The sequence below is a fragment of the Gorilla gorilla genome, chromosome 22, assembly GCF_029281585.2.
Source record: "Gorilla gorilla gorilla isolate KB3781 chromosome 22, NHGRI_mGorGor1-v2.1_pri, whole genome shotgun sequence".
In the NCBI taxonomy this organism is placed as follows: Eukaryota; Metazoa; Chordata; class Mammalia; order Primates; family Hominidae; genus Gorilla; species Gorilla gorilla.
Genome location: NC_073246.2, coordinates 48,440,513 through 48,456,544, shown reverse-complemented (window position 1 = coordinate 48,456,544; position 16,032 = coordinate 48,440,513). Strand labels below are relative to the sequence as shown.

Sequence of the window (16,032 nt, the reverse complement as noted above, 5' to 3'; positions counted from 1 at the left end):
TCACACGCCTACAGACACGTGTACCTCATCCCACAGAGAGGTGTACATGCACAGACAGACACAACACTTAGCTCCCAGGTCACAAGCTCTCTGCAGCCGTCTCTCACATGCAGTCTAACGAACCCTCAAAGCTTTTTCCACAAAAATCAACTCTGAGGTACAATTTAGACATCAAAACCTCAGATCCATTTCCAACATTAATTTTTTCTTAGAAGCTCCATATTGCTCTTTTCCTATCTGCCCGCTTCGTCTCATGTTGTCCTTCCCCAAACCCCTGGTGCTGGCCGAGAAGTGTGAGGACCCCAGGAGCTAAACAGATGGTCTCAGGCCTCAGTCTGGCCCCTGCACTGGCTAGCATGTGGAATCCAGCAATCCCCCCACCCCTACCCAAGCTTCAGTTTCCCTCCATAAAGTAGGACAGACAGAGAGAGCTGCCCCTCCACACTGCTCTGAGACATGTCTAGAGGGGCACAGCCCAGTAGGTAGAACAAGGCAACATGGGTGACCCAGGTGATCCAGTGCCTCAGTGGCTGGTAGAAGTGCCACTGAGCTCCACAGGGCAGAGACACAGACTGCCGACTGTGCAGGTGTGGCCATGCTGGGGCCTCCTGCTTGGTCCCAGGAGGCACCTCAACCGTTGAGAGAAGTAAGGCCCAGACCCCACCAAGTGGCCCTACTTACCACATCACCCATGAAACCCTGAGGGCCATGCCCGAGGCAGAGAAAGCCCCCACACTCCTGGGCAGGGGTGTGACCAAGAAAGACGTCCCACAGCTCCTCAGCCTACATCTGCAGTTCCACATGTCAGCTTTATTTTTTCTTAAGCACCAAAGGTCAGTTCAAAGAGATTTCCCTAAAGAAGGGTGAATGCCCTGACCATGGTATCTCTTACCTTTATAGAAGCACACTTTCTGGATCCAGGAGAGCGGGTTCGCCTTCATCAGCGCGTAGGGGACGCTGACCACGTGCATCCTGTTCATGACGCTCTGTGGGGGAGCACACATGCTTAGGGCGAGTGGGCCCGAGCCACACCAGAAAAAGCAAAACAAAACCGATGTACTCTCCCAACAACATTTCAGGCAGAGGCTTGGGTTCATCTCAATCCCTTGTTCCAACAATTAGTCATCAGCAAACAACACTCACTGTTAACACTCCATGCCACAGACCAGCATCCCTTTTGAAATCCAGCACATTTGTTAATGTTTCCGCTGCAAGTGGACAAAGAACGTTACACCACTGAGCAACCCTCTCAATAAGCCCTATGCATTTTCTAGAGAAATTCTGAGGTGAGTACGTCATCAACATGTAAGTTTCAGGAACAGATACAGCATTTCCAAATACCACATACCAATTAATAATAATCCTGGTTATCTATTCAAATTACTGGAAACACATAAAAGTAGAAGGTCATGGAACTAACACAGAGAACCACGCTGAGCACTAATCAGAAGGCACAGGAACATCACATACTGAAGAAGCTGTACAAGGTGTCACCACAGCTTGTCTTTTCTTCTTTTTTTTTTTTTTTTTGAGACAGAGTCTCGCTCTGTTGCCCAGGCTGGAGTGCAATGGAGCAATCACAGCTCACTGCAACCTCCGCCTCCCAGGTTCAAGCAATTCTCCTGTCTGAGCCTCCCGAGTAGCTGGGACTACAGGCATGCGCTGCCATGCCTGGCTAATTTTTGTATTTTTAGTAGAGAAGGGATTTCACCATGTTGGCCAGGCTGGTCTCAAACTCCTGACCTCAAGTGATCTGCCCGTCTCGGCCTCCCAAAGTGCTGCGATTACAGGCGTAAGTCACCGCACTCGGCCTCTCCACATCTTTTCATCAGGTATTTTTGAGTGGGTATTCTTTTCAGAATCAAGAGGTGGGGATGAAAAACTGTCAGGGATATTCTTACTTCTCAACTCTACACCACATCTCCTCAATTCTCACACCCAGAGGCCGTGATCCGGCATCTCCCCTCTGTAAGAGCTGGTGGTTTGCATCACCCTTCAGAAAGTCACTCTTCCTGGGCCCGTTTTCTCATCCAGAGGCATGCAGCTAACACATCTTAGGAAGTTGGAGTGGATAGGGGTCCTGAGGGTTCCCAGCACAGCTCTCTGCTCAGCGCCCCCGGCCAAGTCTTCGCTAATATCCGGCTCCCACCTCACACAGGCAGAAAGGACAGAGCCTGGGGCTGTGGGCAGACCTGGCTTCTCGCCAAAGGCCACAGCACTCCAAAGGTGAACAGGAGAGGTTTGATTTGTGTGCCAGGAAATGCTGTTGCACCATGAATAACAGTACTATAAACACCCTTTCTCTGTTAGTTAAAAACACAGATTATTATCATTATTATTTAGAGACGGGGTCTTATTACGTTGCCAGGCTGCAGTGCAGTGAATATTCATAGGCACAATCCCATTACTCATTGGCATGGGAGTTTTGACCTGCTCCCTTTCCTACTTGGGTCGGTTCACCCCTCCTTAGCAAGCTGGTGGTTCCCCACTCCTAGAAGGTCACCATGTTGCTGCCAAACTTCGTGCAGATACCTGGTTAGCACAGCCCACTACAGCCCAAAACTCCTGGGCTCAGGCGGTCCTCTTACCTCAGCTTCCCGAGTAGCTGGGACTATAGGCACACATCACCACGCCTGGCTAAAGAACCCAAATTATAGGTGACATACGTAAGATCAGCTCTGGGCTGAAGACAAAGAAATTCATGGGGCTTGATCTGAAAGATCTAACTTTTTTAATAAAGCCCTTAAAAAATACCTAAAATCACTTTCCAAATCTCAAGTAAAAGCTTTAGCTGTGCCCTCAACTTACACCCTTGCTTTTAAACACCTATATTTTTTCTTTTTTTAAAATTTTATTTAAAATTTCTCCCTTTTTTTGTAGAGACAGGGTCTCACTATGTTGTCCAGGCTGCTCTCAAACTCTTGACCTCAAGTGTTCCTCCTGCTTTAGCCTACCAAAGTGGTGGGATTACTGGTATGAGCCACTGCACCTGGCCTAAACACCTATATTTTAGATATTTAAACATACCATTCAATTTCACTCTGTAGTTTTGTTCAATTCCAGTATTACAATGTAAGAAAACTACTATGAGTCCATTTTTACAGTTTTTAAAATTATTTGTCACAGTGTACCCCATAAATATATACAATTAGTACTTACAATTAAATAATATTAATTTAAAAATATCTCAAGTTAAGTATCTGACGTTTGAAGTAAATCAGGTGCTGACTATACTTTACCAACAGATCATCTATAACCATAAAGATTCTACTTATATATTTATATCCATGACAGCTGAGGTCAAAACTACAGTCATAGATAAAGTAATAAAAAACTAAAGTGTTTTCCTCTTTTTGAATGAAAAATGCCCTGACCCTCAGTATGTCACAGAGTAAGCCAGCCCCCCAGGGCAGGCCTGTGAACCCAGCACTGTGTATAAATCAATCAGTGGGATATAGGTTCCGTGTTCCATAAAATCAACATCCATGTGCATTTACTGAAAACAACCCTGATGGGGTTATCTGGACTCTGCTAAGAGACACCGTGTGCCCTCTTGGCCAGCACAACCACAGAGACCCCATAAGCATGCTAAAGACGGTGCATCTCCCTACCTGGCATGACCTGGATTAATGGGCAAAGGCACCACCCAGGCGTGGTTTTGACAGGTGCAGCGACAGTCACATGATTAGGTACGTCAGGTATCTGTGTGAGGCTGGAGGGGCCACCTCCCCACCCCCGAGAGCCCTTACCTTCTGAGTACCCGCACGCCTGGGTCAGAGCCCGGCACTGTGCCAGCAGGGATGCGTGGGACACTGTGACCCCCACCGTACTGCCTTCTTTGCTGGTTTTATACTGAAAGATTTCAAGGAAAAAAACATGATGTGGTATTTCTAGAGGTGACAACAGACAGAATGGAGACTGATAGAATCTTCAAAAGAAGAAGTGGTCAGTGTCTCTCCTCTAACCATCGGCCTCTAACCAGCAGCCCAGGTACATGGCAAAACCCTGGCCGCTGAGGGGATGCTTCAGTGGAAGTTGTGGCTCCTCTTGGGCAGGTGCCCGAGGGCAATGGTGCGCCATGGGCTCCCTCATAACTGTCTGCATCCCCAGGGAGCCAGTTAGGAGAGAATTAGATGAGAGAGAAACCTGGAAGGATCTGAGCAAGGATCTATATGACACTCTGTATTTCCAGGGCAGAGATAAAACAAGAACTCTTAGGCCAAAACTTAACAAAAAAGAATAGCAACTTACATTCTTATGAAAAGCAAGACTTAAGCCTGTGGGACATGTTTTTACATTCTCTAAGTTAGGAACAGTCATTACCTCAATGTAGGCGGTCCCAGTCCCTGTGTCCTGGGCCAGAGGGTGCCAGTCCTTTGGGGGCTTGGCTAGATGCTTCCCATCAATCACTAGCCAGGAGAGCGGGGGCCAACCTGTGACACACAGACAGCACACAGAACAGCAAGCAGTCAGAGGCATCTGCTCCCCACACTCGAAGCCTGCGCCTCCAACATGCAGCACTAGCTACTGAGCGAATAAGGAGTGCAAGTTTTAGTCTCGTTTCATTTTATGTAATTTAAAAAGGTACATCCGGCCAGTGGCTACTATATTAGACAGTACAGGTCGAGACATGAAGCCAGATGAAAACCGAGATTCACCAAGGACTCAAACAAGGGATCACTTTTGCTGAAGACCCAGACACCTCTGTCATGTTTAATTTCTGGAACACCATGCATTTAACACAGACCACAGTCAGAACACTGACTCCCCCTTCCCTTGGGGGGCCTCACCTTTGAAAGCTGCCACCTCTCCTGTCTGTGCCTTGGGGAGGCCTTTCTGACAAGCGTCTGTGGTCAGGGCCAAGAAGACTCCACAGCTGCCCAGCAGAAACCCAACCTGCTGGCTGCCTGCATCCTGCAGAAAGCAGAGTGACGTGTGGGGTGGGGTGCTCACAGCAGCCACAGCCCCAGACCCTTGGTGCTCCAGGCCATGCACAGAGAACAGATCTTTTTTCCATCCCTCATAAAACTTCCAGAATAATTCAGTCCCATTATTGATATATATGATCTTTTCACAGAAATAGTTCATGAAAATGTGACAACTATGTTTAAATTTAAAAGATAATTTTGGTTTGTATTTGTGGTGAAATATAAAAGTTTAATGGGCGAATTTCTCAAAGTTTATTCTTACAAATGACATTTAGAAGCATTTTTAATAAACTCCAAAGTTAATGGCATTGAAATTTCTATTGAATCATGTTTGAAATTTACAAATTAATCTGGAGAGGCCTGGTCACTAACAATATTAAATTATTTCCACACAGAAACATGTTTCCTTGTAGCCAAGTCTTCTGTGTCCCTCAGCAGTATTCTGTCATTTTCTTCATATAAATTTGACAAATCTCTAGTTTTACTCCTAAGAATCACTGCATTCAAATACCTGCTCATCATATATTATCCTTTGAGATACACTAGTTTTATTTGCAAATTTTACTTTTGGGATTCTTGAATATTTCTGGATAATGCTCCTGTTAACAACTGCCTGAATTCTGGGACAGGATGACAGAAAACTAATTTTCTCAAATTCATGCCTTGTCTACTCCTAAATGATATTTTTTTCAGTAATCAGATTATTGATATTTATATCAAAAATGTTACAGATACCTAGATCAGCAAGACCCCACATTAATAATTTATCAGCAAGAGAAACTGCCTACGGTCATGTAAGTGAACAGAAACGCAAGATAATTTCCATCTTGTTTATTCAAAACTGCCACTGAGAAGTGAGCTATATCACTGTAATGATATATTTATCCCTAAGAAATAATAATTATTTTCTATAAACATATGGTTTTGAGGAAAAGTTGAACAAAATCTTATTGAATCATAATTCTATTCATTAAAGGAAAAAATGGCTATCATTTCTGTTGGGAAATTCACGTAGATGATAGAACAGCCCCACCTAATAAGAGTGTGGTGTGGGAGCATCACCAGCAAAACGGTTTTCAGTGCCCCTCTCATTAACAAGAAGAGAGGCAGGCAAAACGGCATCTGATTTCTCTTGAGTCCTGGCCAGCCTGTTGACTACTAGCTTTCTCTCCTCTGTCAAAACAGCTGCTTGCTGCTTGCTGCCTGCCCACATGAGTGAAAAGGAAGTAAGATACTGCTGGTATCAAGTTCAGAAGCGAACCACACGGGACCTGAGCCATGGGTTTGCTACCTTTCTTGTTAATGGCACTTCTATGGGGACAGGAACCAGCTCTGCCAGGAGACACCCATAAAATGCAACCATGAACATCACAGGGTCACTATTCGGAAACACGAGCGCCACCTACAACAGTACAAAGAAATGAATATTCCAAATTTCCAATTTTTACAATATCTAGTTAAATTAAAAGCTAGTTATAAATAAAATTTTTGTAAGCCCCAAATATTGTAATAATTGTGCTTGAAACCATAAGGCACAAGTCCAAATAGTATTTAACTGAGTAGAGACAGTTGACTCAGGGCCTTTGAGAACACGCAACAATGAATAACCAATAAGCATTGACTTCGTAAGACAAAATTTAAGCTGTATCTATACTCTGTACTTGAGGTCTGGAAATTTAGTTTCTAACAAGTTTGTTTGTTGAAAAGGGCAAGGTTCTCCTTCAAAATTTGGTTTTAACAGTGGTTGCCCAGAATGTAACCTATAACCTTGAGACTAGATGTTTGGTATGGAAAGTATATTTTTACAGAATTTGTTAGGAAGAGCTGTGCTCACTTTTATAAAGTGTAGTATTACAGGAGGCAGAATTTGCCACCAATTTCTTCAACTCAATCACTGTGACCTTGTCCATTTTATTATGATTCACCTAACCAAAGATATTCTCTTGCAAGTCAAGAATCTGAAAGTCTTTTTCCTTGTAAGAATGTTTTTCAAGAAAATTAGTGATTCTTGAATTCATTCTAAAGCGTTGCATAAAATCTCATCTATGAGCACAACATATCATAAAGTATTATTCTTAAACTGTTTACATTTTTATAGCCAAGTACACATTTCCTTTCTTTTCTGATAACAGCTACCTCCATTTCTACTTGCGTTGCTTTCTGTGTATTCTCCAGCTAATTTGTTTTAAAATACTCCCAGATGGGTCAAATACCCACCAGTATCATTTTCCAAATACCCACCAGTACCATTTTCCAAATAACCACCCACTCAGGAGAGCCGTGAGTGTCCCCTGCTGCTGAGGACTCCACTGCTGAGGGTCTCGGTTCTCCTGATGGTGGGTGCTGAGGATTCCACCCCACCCTGGAGTCTTGGTTCTCCTGATGGTGGCTGTGCTGCCCCCTGGACTGCTGCCAGTGATCGTCCTGGGGTCTCCACTGTGGTCCTCCTGCTTGCACCCACCCTACTCACTCACTCACTCATGTGGCTGAGGGACATCTTCTAAGAACTTGACAAGAAAGTGCTTGCGAGCCAAACGTTTCTGAGTCCTGCATGTCTGAAAATGGCTATACTATTCTCAAATCTGTTGAATCTCTGGGAATAGAATTTTAAGTTAAAATTATATTCCCTCTGAATGTTTGAAGCATCATTCCACTCTCTTTCAGTTTTACCAATGAGAAATCCCAAAAGCCACTGTCATTGCCAATCCTTTGTGTACATCCTACTTTTCCCCTGAAAGCTCTGGGATTCTTTTCTGTACCCCTCGTATTATGCAATATTATGGGCATGCGTTTTGGTGTGCATCCTTGAATATTTACACTCTCCAGGTCCGGGATATTGTCCTGAATTACTATTTTCATTTAAAATGTTCTACTTTCTGTTCTCCTTTCTCTTTCTGGACTCCAGTTATCAGTCAGGTGTTGTGTCTTCTTGATCGAGTCTTTTTGTCCTATTTTACTCCGCTCTCCATCTCTTAGTCTTTCCTACCGGCATCCTTTTCTTGACTTATGAAACATCTTCATCTCTGATTTCCAAGAATATTAATACTCACTTTTTAGAAACATTGTTTTCTGTATCTAGCTTTCCTTGTTGTTTCCTCTTTCCTCCCTTCCTTACTTTTCTTGTCTCTTTCTCACTCCCTCTCTTCCCTTCCCTTTTCTTTGTCTTTTGGTATTTTCTCTCATACTGACATTTCCTTCTTAAAAGTCCTTGGCTAATAGTTCACATTAAAGACTTAGGCACTGAAAGAGCTACTTGGAACTGTCTGCCAGCTTGTTAACCTGCAGTTTCCTTGTTGGGTGATCTGACACAGGTGACCTTCTCACTAGGGGATTTCACTGGTATGTTGATTTTCACCATGTTCTCCTATTTTCCACCCTGGACTTTCTAGTATACCAGGGTCCTCCGGTCTGGTCCAGCTTGCCTACAGTAGTACTGTCCAATAGAACTTTCTATGATGACAGAAATGTTCTACCTCTGATCTATAAATACAGTAGCTACTAGCCACACTCCTACTGAGCCCTTGAAATGTGGCTTGTGCAACCAAGAAACTAAATTTTTTATTTTATTTAATTTTGGTTAATTTAAATAGCCCCAAATGGCTACTGCCAACTATATAGGGCAGTGTAGCACAAGAGAATAAGTCTCCAGCATCCTATTTTGGCAGATAGGTACAAGGAGGTTACCTGGACACATAGAATAGGGAAGGAGAAAAAAATACAGAATTTCACAGCAGGGTTTCAGACCTTTAGATTTTAATTCATAAAATCTAAGCTCTGGAATCTAACATTTTTAATATCAACATATATGAAGTCAGACAGAAAAGAAGATGAAGAAACAGTGCACAAACAATGAAACAACGAGTGCAGAAAAAGAATGCTGCTTTACTCTACATCACAAACTTTGCCATATTTAATATTTTTCACTGCTTTTTTTTTTTTTTTTCTTTGAGACGGAGTCTCACTCTGTCGCCAGGCTGGAGTGCAGTGGCGAGATCTTGGCTCACTACAACCTCCACCTCCCGGGTTCAAGAGATTCTCATGCCTCAGCCTCCCGGGTAGCTGGGATTACAGGCACGCACTACCACGCCCAGCTAATTTTTTGTATTTTTAGTAGAGACAGGGTTTTGCCATGTTGCCCAGGCTGGTCTCAAACTCCTGAGCTCAGGCAATCCGCTCACCACAGCCTCCCAAAGTGCTAGGATTATAGGCGTGAGCCACCGCGCCCAGCCCTCACTGCTGATTTTAAATCCCTTGTATTAATGCTGTAATTCTAACTAAATGATAGAACACTAATTTCAATGAAACAGATTATTTAAGTCTCTGCTTTTGCTCATTCCAACAAAGTGACATTCTAGTTACTTACTCTGTCTCCAGGTTTAAGTAGAGGTTCATTCTTACTTGTCAGTTTATTAAGTAGAGTATAAGCTAGTTTTAAACTCCGACTCCAAAGTTTACCTAAAACAAAATAAAAATACTAAGCAATGTAAAATTTAAGAAACAAATAATTAACATTTTAATGTAGAAACCAAAATACCCCGAAATATACCATTACCCCATTAGTGGAAATTTAGGTAGTTTCCAACTAATAACTATTCTGCACAATGTTGTAATGAACATCATTGTTTTCTCTTAAAAATAGCTTACAGATTTATTTTTCTTAATACAAAAATAAAATAGGATTTTATTATAGAAAATTTGGACTACAGAAGAGCCAGCAGAGGCCGGTTGCAGTGACTCACACCTGTAATCCCTGTACTTTGGGAGGACGAGGCAGGCAGATCACTTGAGGCCAGGAGTTTGAGACCAGCCTGGCCAACATGGCAAAACCCCATCTCTGCTAAAAATACAAAAAATTAGCTCAGTGTGGTGGTGTGTGCCTGTAATCCCAGCTGCTCGGGAGGCTGAAGCATGAGAATTGCTTGAACCTGGGAGGTGGAGGTTGCAGTGAGAGCCAGCCTGGGCAATAAAGACATTATCTAAAGAAAAAAAAAAAAAAAAGCAAGCAGAAAAAGTCAGTATTTGGTATACATATGTATATGTACATATGTGTGCATATATATACGGCTATACACATATAAACACATATACATGCCTGTATAATTTTCAAGCAATGAGATACTTCACCCTACTTTTTAAATTAATATTGCATTGTAAATGGATTTTCATTACATTAAATATCCCTCAATTACCTCACTTGTAAGAGTAGCACATAATTTCTTTAATCTTTACAACAATTCATGAAATGGGTCATATCTTTGTTTTAACATGTTAAATTCCTAATTTAATATGTTAAATTTAAGATGTTGAAATACCAGCCATCCCCAAAGAGAAGTTCCCCTGACCAAAAATCAAGAGACAATATAAACAAAAGCAACAGATCCAAAGGTGATCCGGGTATCAATGCCATCCATTCTTTACTTGGAAAGCCATCAGGACCTCACGCCAGGCACAGGGCCCAGGAACCAGCTCTTATCCTGAGGTCCTTCCCACCACACACCCCTCCTGGCGCAGCTGCTATGCTCATAGGCACTCAATAGGGGAGAGCTTCACTGAAGAAGACAGGACAACAGAGAAAGTAAAAGCCTAGAGGACTGGGGGTGTCTAGAGAGGACGACAGAGGCAGGGGTGACCATGGGACAGGAAGACTGAGAAATCTGAGTCTAACCCCCGACACTTGAAGGAGCCTTAACACCCCCTCACCAAGCAGCCTATCAAAGAAGCAACACAAAGTCATCACTGAGCCCTTTAAGTCCCTGCGGCACAACTGCAAGCAGGTTGAGCAGCCATGCCCTGCAAATGAGCGCTCAATTTCCCGTGTAATAATATGAAGCTCAGGTGCAACACTATGAAATAAGTGAACTGTGGGACCTGAGAAATGAATGAGAAAAAAAAAAATACTAGACTGGGCACGGTGACTCATGCCTGTAATTCCAGCACTTTGGGAGGCCAAGATGGGTGGATCATCTGAGGTCAGGAGTTCGAGACCAGACTGGTCAACACGGTGAAACCCTGTCTCTACTAAAAATACAAAATATCTGGGAGTGGTGGCACACACTGTAATCCCAACTACTCAGGAGGCCGAGGCAGGAGAACTGCTTGAACCCAGGAGGCAGAGGTTGCAGTGAGACAAGACCGTGCCACTGTCCTCTAGCCCGGGCAAGAGTGAGACTCCCTCTCAAAAAACAAAACAAAACAAAACAAAAAACAAAAAAACTCAACTCAAACCACTGTTTTAGCCTATTTTAAAAGGTCAGTTTAAGGTGTTAATAATTGTAATGCATAAAGAATTTCAAATTGAATCCAGCTACATAAAAAGAATAATGCATCATGACGAAGTCAGTTTTATCTCAGGAATGCAAAGAGGTTCAACAGAAAACCCATATAATTTGCCACATTAACAAAATAAAGGTGAAAAATAAAACAATCATATCAATAGATGGAAGAAAAGAAAAACAGTTTAAATCATTCATGATTTTAAAATGATTTTAAATGATTTTTGAAATCCTTCTTAAACTCAGAATAAAAGGAAACATACTTCCTTAATGTGATAAGGGGCATCTTTAGAAACCCAACAGGAAATATCATAATTAATGGTTGGATATTGAAAGCTTCCCCTCTGAGAGAAGTAAGTAAAGGATGTCTGTTTTCAGCATTTTACTGAAAGGCTTAGCCAGTGCAAAAAGGGAGAAAAAGCTGAACAACTGGAAATAAAACTACCATTATTTGCAGATGACACGATGGTGTAGCTTATGAATCTTTTGTAACTGAATTTAGCAAGGCTGCTAAATATATCAACATACAAACACCATTTGATTTCTACATACTAGCAATACAGAGTAAACAGGCCTGGCGCAGTGGCTCACACCTGTAATCCTAGCACTTTGGGAGGCTGAGACGAGCAGATTGCCTGAGCTGAGGCGTTCAAGACCAGCCTGGGTGAGATGGTAAAACCCTGTCTCTACCAAAATACAAAAAATCAGGCGGACATGGAGGCAGGCACTTGTAATCCCAGCTACTCAGGAAGCTGAGGCATGAGAATTGCTTGAATCCAGGAGGCAGAGGTTGCAGTGAGCCAAGATCGTGCCACTGCACTCCAGCCTGGGCAACAAAGCGAAACTCCGTCTCAAAAAAAAAAAAAAAAGTAAATGAAGATTTTTGATGAAAGTATCCACCACAAGATTAAAACACACACACACACTAAGTACTTGAGACTGTCACAAGAAATACGCAAAATCTCCCCACAGAAAATCATACATTACTGAGTTAAAGTAAAAAATATTTGAATGGAGAGACAGATGTCCAAGGGCTGGAAGACTCAATAATGCAAAGGTGGCCAGCTGCGGTGGCTCACGCTTGTAATCCTAGCACTTTGGGAGGCCGAGGCAGGTGGACCACTTGAGGTCTGGAGTTCGAGACCAGCCTGGCCAACATGGTGAAACCCCATCTCTACTAAAAATAAAAAAAATTAGCCGGGTGTGGTGGCAGGCGCCTGTAATCCCAGCTACTCAGGAGACTGAGGCAGAAGAATCACTTGAACTCGGGAGGCAGAGGTTGCAGTGAGCTGAGATCGTGCCATTGCACTCCAGCCCGGGCAACAAGAGCGAAACTCCATCTCAAAATAATAATAATAATAATAATAATAATAATAATAATAATAATAATAATAATGCAAAGGTGTTAATTCTCTTAAGACTCAAAGTAATGCTAATAATCTCAGTAGGTATATTGTGACACCTGATAAGCTCATTCTAAAGTGGATCCTGAAATGCACAGGGTAAGAATTGCTAAGACACTCTTTTTTTCAGTTTTTTAAATATGTAACATTTCACAAATGTGTGTCATCCTTGCAGAGGTACCATGCTCATCTTCTCTACATCATTCCAGTTTTAGTGTATGTGCTGCCAAAGTGAGCATGTAAGATACTTTTGAAGAAGAAAACAAGATGGCAGGCTTTCTCTACAGATGTCAAGACTTATTATAAAACTATGGCAATTAAGAGAGTGTGGTATAGGCACAAAGAAAATAAATCAATGAAATACAACAGAGAACAGCAAAACAGATCCACCCATGTGTGGACAACTCAACTGATGACCCACGTGCCACCACAGAAGAGTGGGGCAAGGGCTGTCTCCTCCTTAGACAAGAACAGGACAGTAGGTTCTCTCTCTTTAGAAACGAACCCAGGAACCCAGTCCCACACCATTCACAAAAACACATTCCAGGTGAATGGCAGACCTAAATGTGAACAGTAAAACAACAGCATTTTCCCAAATTAATGGAATAATGTTTTGATCTCAGCCAAGGGAAACAGTACTTAAAGAGAACACAAAAAGCAAAAATCGGGCCAGGCATGGTGGCTCACAACTGTAACCCCAGCACTCTGGGAGGCCAAGGCAGGTGGATCACCTGAGGTCCGGAGTTCGAGACCAGCCTGGTCAACACAGTGAAACCCTGACTCTACTAAAAATACAAAAAATTAGCCAGGCCTGGTGGTGCACACCTGTACTCCCAGCTACTTGGGAGGCTGATGCGTAATAATTGTTTGATCCGGAAGGCAGAGGCTGCAGTGAGCCAAGATCACGCCACAGCACTCCAGCCTGTGCAAAAAAGAGTAAGACTCTGTCTCAAAAAAAAAAAAAAAAAAAGCAAAAAGCAAAAATCATAAAAGAAAAGGTGATTGATAGAACTTCTGTTCACTAAGCTACCATTAGTGGAAAGCCAGCCACAAAGAGGGAGAGAACTCTTGCAAGGTATTACTGACACAAGGCTGGTATCCAGAATATAATACAAAAAATTCCTATAAATGATCCTGTATTAGAAAAGGTGCAGCTGCTCTGCCTAGGGAGTAGCCATTCTTTTACTCCTTTGCTTTCTTAATAAACTTGCTTTCACTTTACTATACTGACTTGCCCTGAATTCTTTCTTGCACAAGGTCCAAGGAGCCTCTCTTGGGGTCTGGAATAGGATCCCTTTCTGGGAACATCTTCCCGGTGAATTCCAAAGGGACAATACTGAGGAGACCCCCGACCCAAAGGAGATAAGACCACAGCACCAATTGGCCGACTTTGGGTAAGTGGGGTGCATTTACCAGTGTAAAGGATGGAATTGGGTTAGAGTCCCAACTTAGGGGAGTCAGAGTTTCTCCTAAGACAGAGTGGGTTAAAGGCCCCTCTTAATAAAAGGCAAGGGCACTTGAACAAACCTGGGTTCGAGGCCCAACTTGGGAAGGTTACAGACCTTCCTAAGATATAAGGGGTTAGAGGGTCCCCCTTCAGTAAAGTCCCTCGTGGCCAAGAATGGATCTGGCACTACAGAATGTTAACCACTATTCTCTCTGGATTCATCTGCCTTGCACTCTTTGCTGACGGCTTTGGGTGACAAGGTTAGGCATGTACAGGATCATGGAACATGGGAGCATTTTTTCTCCCCAAAAGGGGAAACTCCAGAGCTGACGGGACAGCTGGAAAAGATCCCTTCATTACTGACAAGCGGCCGCCTGAACTTTTGATTCAGCGTCGCCGCAATGGCTGGGTCTTTCTCCAGCCTCCCTGAGCTCCTCACCTTCCCCATACTGCCATAGGCAATGCTTTTCTCCCTTTCTCTTTTCCATCTTTTCTGTTACTCAGGGCAACTGCTCCTTCATCTTGCCCAGAGACCACATGTTGAAAACTGTCCTTGGGAGTTGACTTGTAGCCACATGGAGGTACTTTATCTTGGTTTCCACCGAGTGAACAGGAATTTGAGGGTTCATATCGTAGTTAGCTCTAAAGGTTATCTCGAGCAGTTAAAAGCCTTTGCAAGCTCGGAATTGGATGCTCTGGACTTCTTCTGGGAATAGTCCAAGTGCCCAATACTGTAGCTTATTGGCTAAAGTTTATTGTTTTCACCTGGGAGGTTACCTTTGGTAAAGTTCCAAAGTCAGAAATATTGGCCATAAGGCCTGGCTGAAGTTGGGTAATAAGAGATTTAAAAGGAATTTTTTAAAAAAGCACTATGGGCCAGGTGCAGTGGCTCATACCTGTAATCCCAGCACTTTGGGAGGCTGAGGTGGGTGGATCATAAGGTCAGGGGTTCAAGACCAGCCTGGCCAACATGGTGAAACCCCGTCTCTACTAAAAAAAAAAAAAAAAAAAAAAAAAAATTAGCCAGGCGCACGCCTGTAATCCTAGCTACTCAGGAGGTTGAGGCAGGAGAACTGCTTGAACCTGGGAGGCGGAGGTTGCAGTGAGCCAAGATCACGCCACTGCACTCCAGCCTGGGCGACAGAGCCAGACTCCATCTCAAAAAATAAATAAATAAATAAATAAGAAGCTGGGCGCGGTGGCTCACATCTACAATCCCAGCACTTTGGGAGGCCAAGGCAGGTGGATCACCTGAGGTCAGGAGTTTGAGACCAGCCTGATCAACATGGAGAAACCCCATCTCTACTAAAAATACAAAATTAGCTGGGCATGGTGGCACATGCCTGTAATCCCAGCTACTCGGGAGGCTGAGGCAGGAGAATCACTTGAACCTGGGAGACAGAGGTTGCGGTGAGCTGAGATCACGCCATTACACTCCAGCCTGGGCAACAAGAGCAAGACTCCATCTCAAAAAAAAATTTTTTTTTTAATTAATTAAAAAAATAAAAGAGCACTATGGTTAAAAGTCACCTTAAAAGCAGATATTCAAGGTCTAACAGCCTGGGACTCCTTGGGGGAAACAGAGGAGGCGCCACAGACCCCATTTTGGGAAGAACCTCTGTTTTCCTCATGAAACCCCAGGAATTTAAAATTTAAAATCTCAAAATCTAAGGCTCTGCTCTGTTTTGCAGCACTGTGTTATCTGACGGTTTTGATTTCACATGCTGAGAGAGCTCTGGTGTAATAACTAGGGAGGAAATATACTTTGGGGGTAGCTAATGGCAGTTGTAGGGGAATACACAGCTCTCTGCATGTTTGGATCAGAGAAGCATGCTCTTGGCCACCTAGAAGGTATGGAAATGTCCCCCAAGCCCCACTGAGAGATAACACTCCCATGGGGGATGGGCTGATTCCCTTTTTGGGGGTCCAATATCTGGTATAGAAATGAGAACTTTGATTTTTGGAATCTGCTTTGCCTTCCA

The 16,032-nt window shown here is 43.2% G+C and overlaps 1 protein-coding gene and 1 non-coding gene across 10 annotated transcripts in view; both read right to left on the bottom strand.

The window, feature by feature from the left end:
- Positions 1-16,032, bottom strand: part of DIP2A (disco interacting protein 2 homolog A) — a 116,777-nt gene that overhangs the window by 31,808 nt on the left and 68,937 nt on the right. For all 9 annotated transcript variants that reach the window (XM_019017760.4, XM_019017759.3, XM_063702561.1 and 6 more), the window contains 7 exons: positions 9,292-9,383; positions 6,220-6,330; positions 4,791-4,914; positions 4,324-4,433; positions 3,750-3,852; positions 1,144-1,208; positions 893-986 (listed from right to left, as the gene is read on the bottom strand). In XM_019017760.4, coding sequence (XP_018873305.1) covers positions 893-986; positions 1,144-1,208; positions 3,750-3,852; positions 4,324-4,433; positions 4,791-4,914; positions 6,220-6,330; positions 9,292-9,383 — 699 coding nt within the window. The remainder of the gene's footprint in view (positions 1-892; positions 987-1,143; positions 1,209-3,749; positions 3,853-4,323; positions 4,434-4,790; positions 4,915-6,219; positions 6,331-9,291; positions 9,384-16,032) is intronic.
- Positions 12,738-12,842, bottom strand: LOC115931878 (U6 spliceosomal RNA). Its single transcript, XR_004068305.1, has one exon. It is a non-coding gene; the product is annotated as a U6 spliceosomal RNA (small nuclear RNA).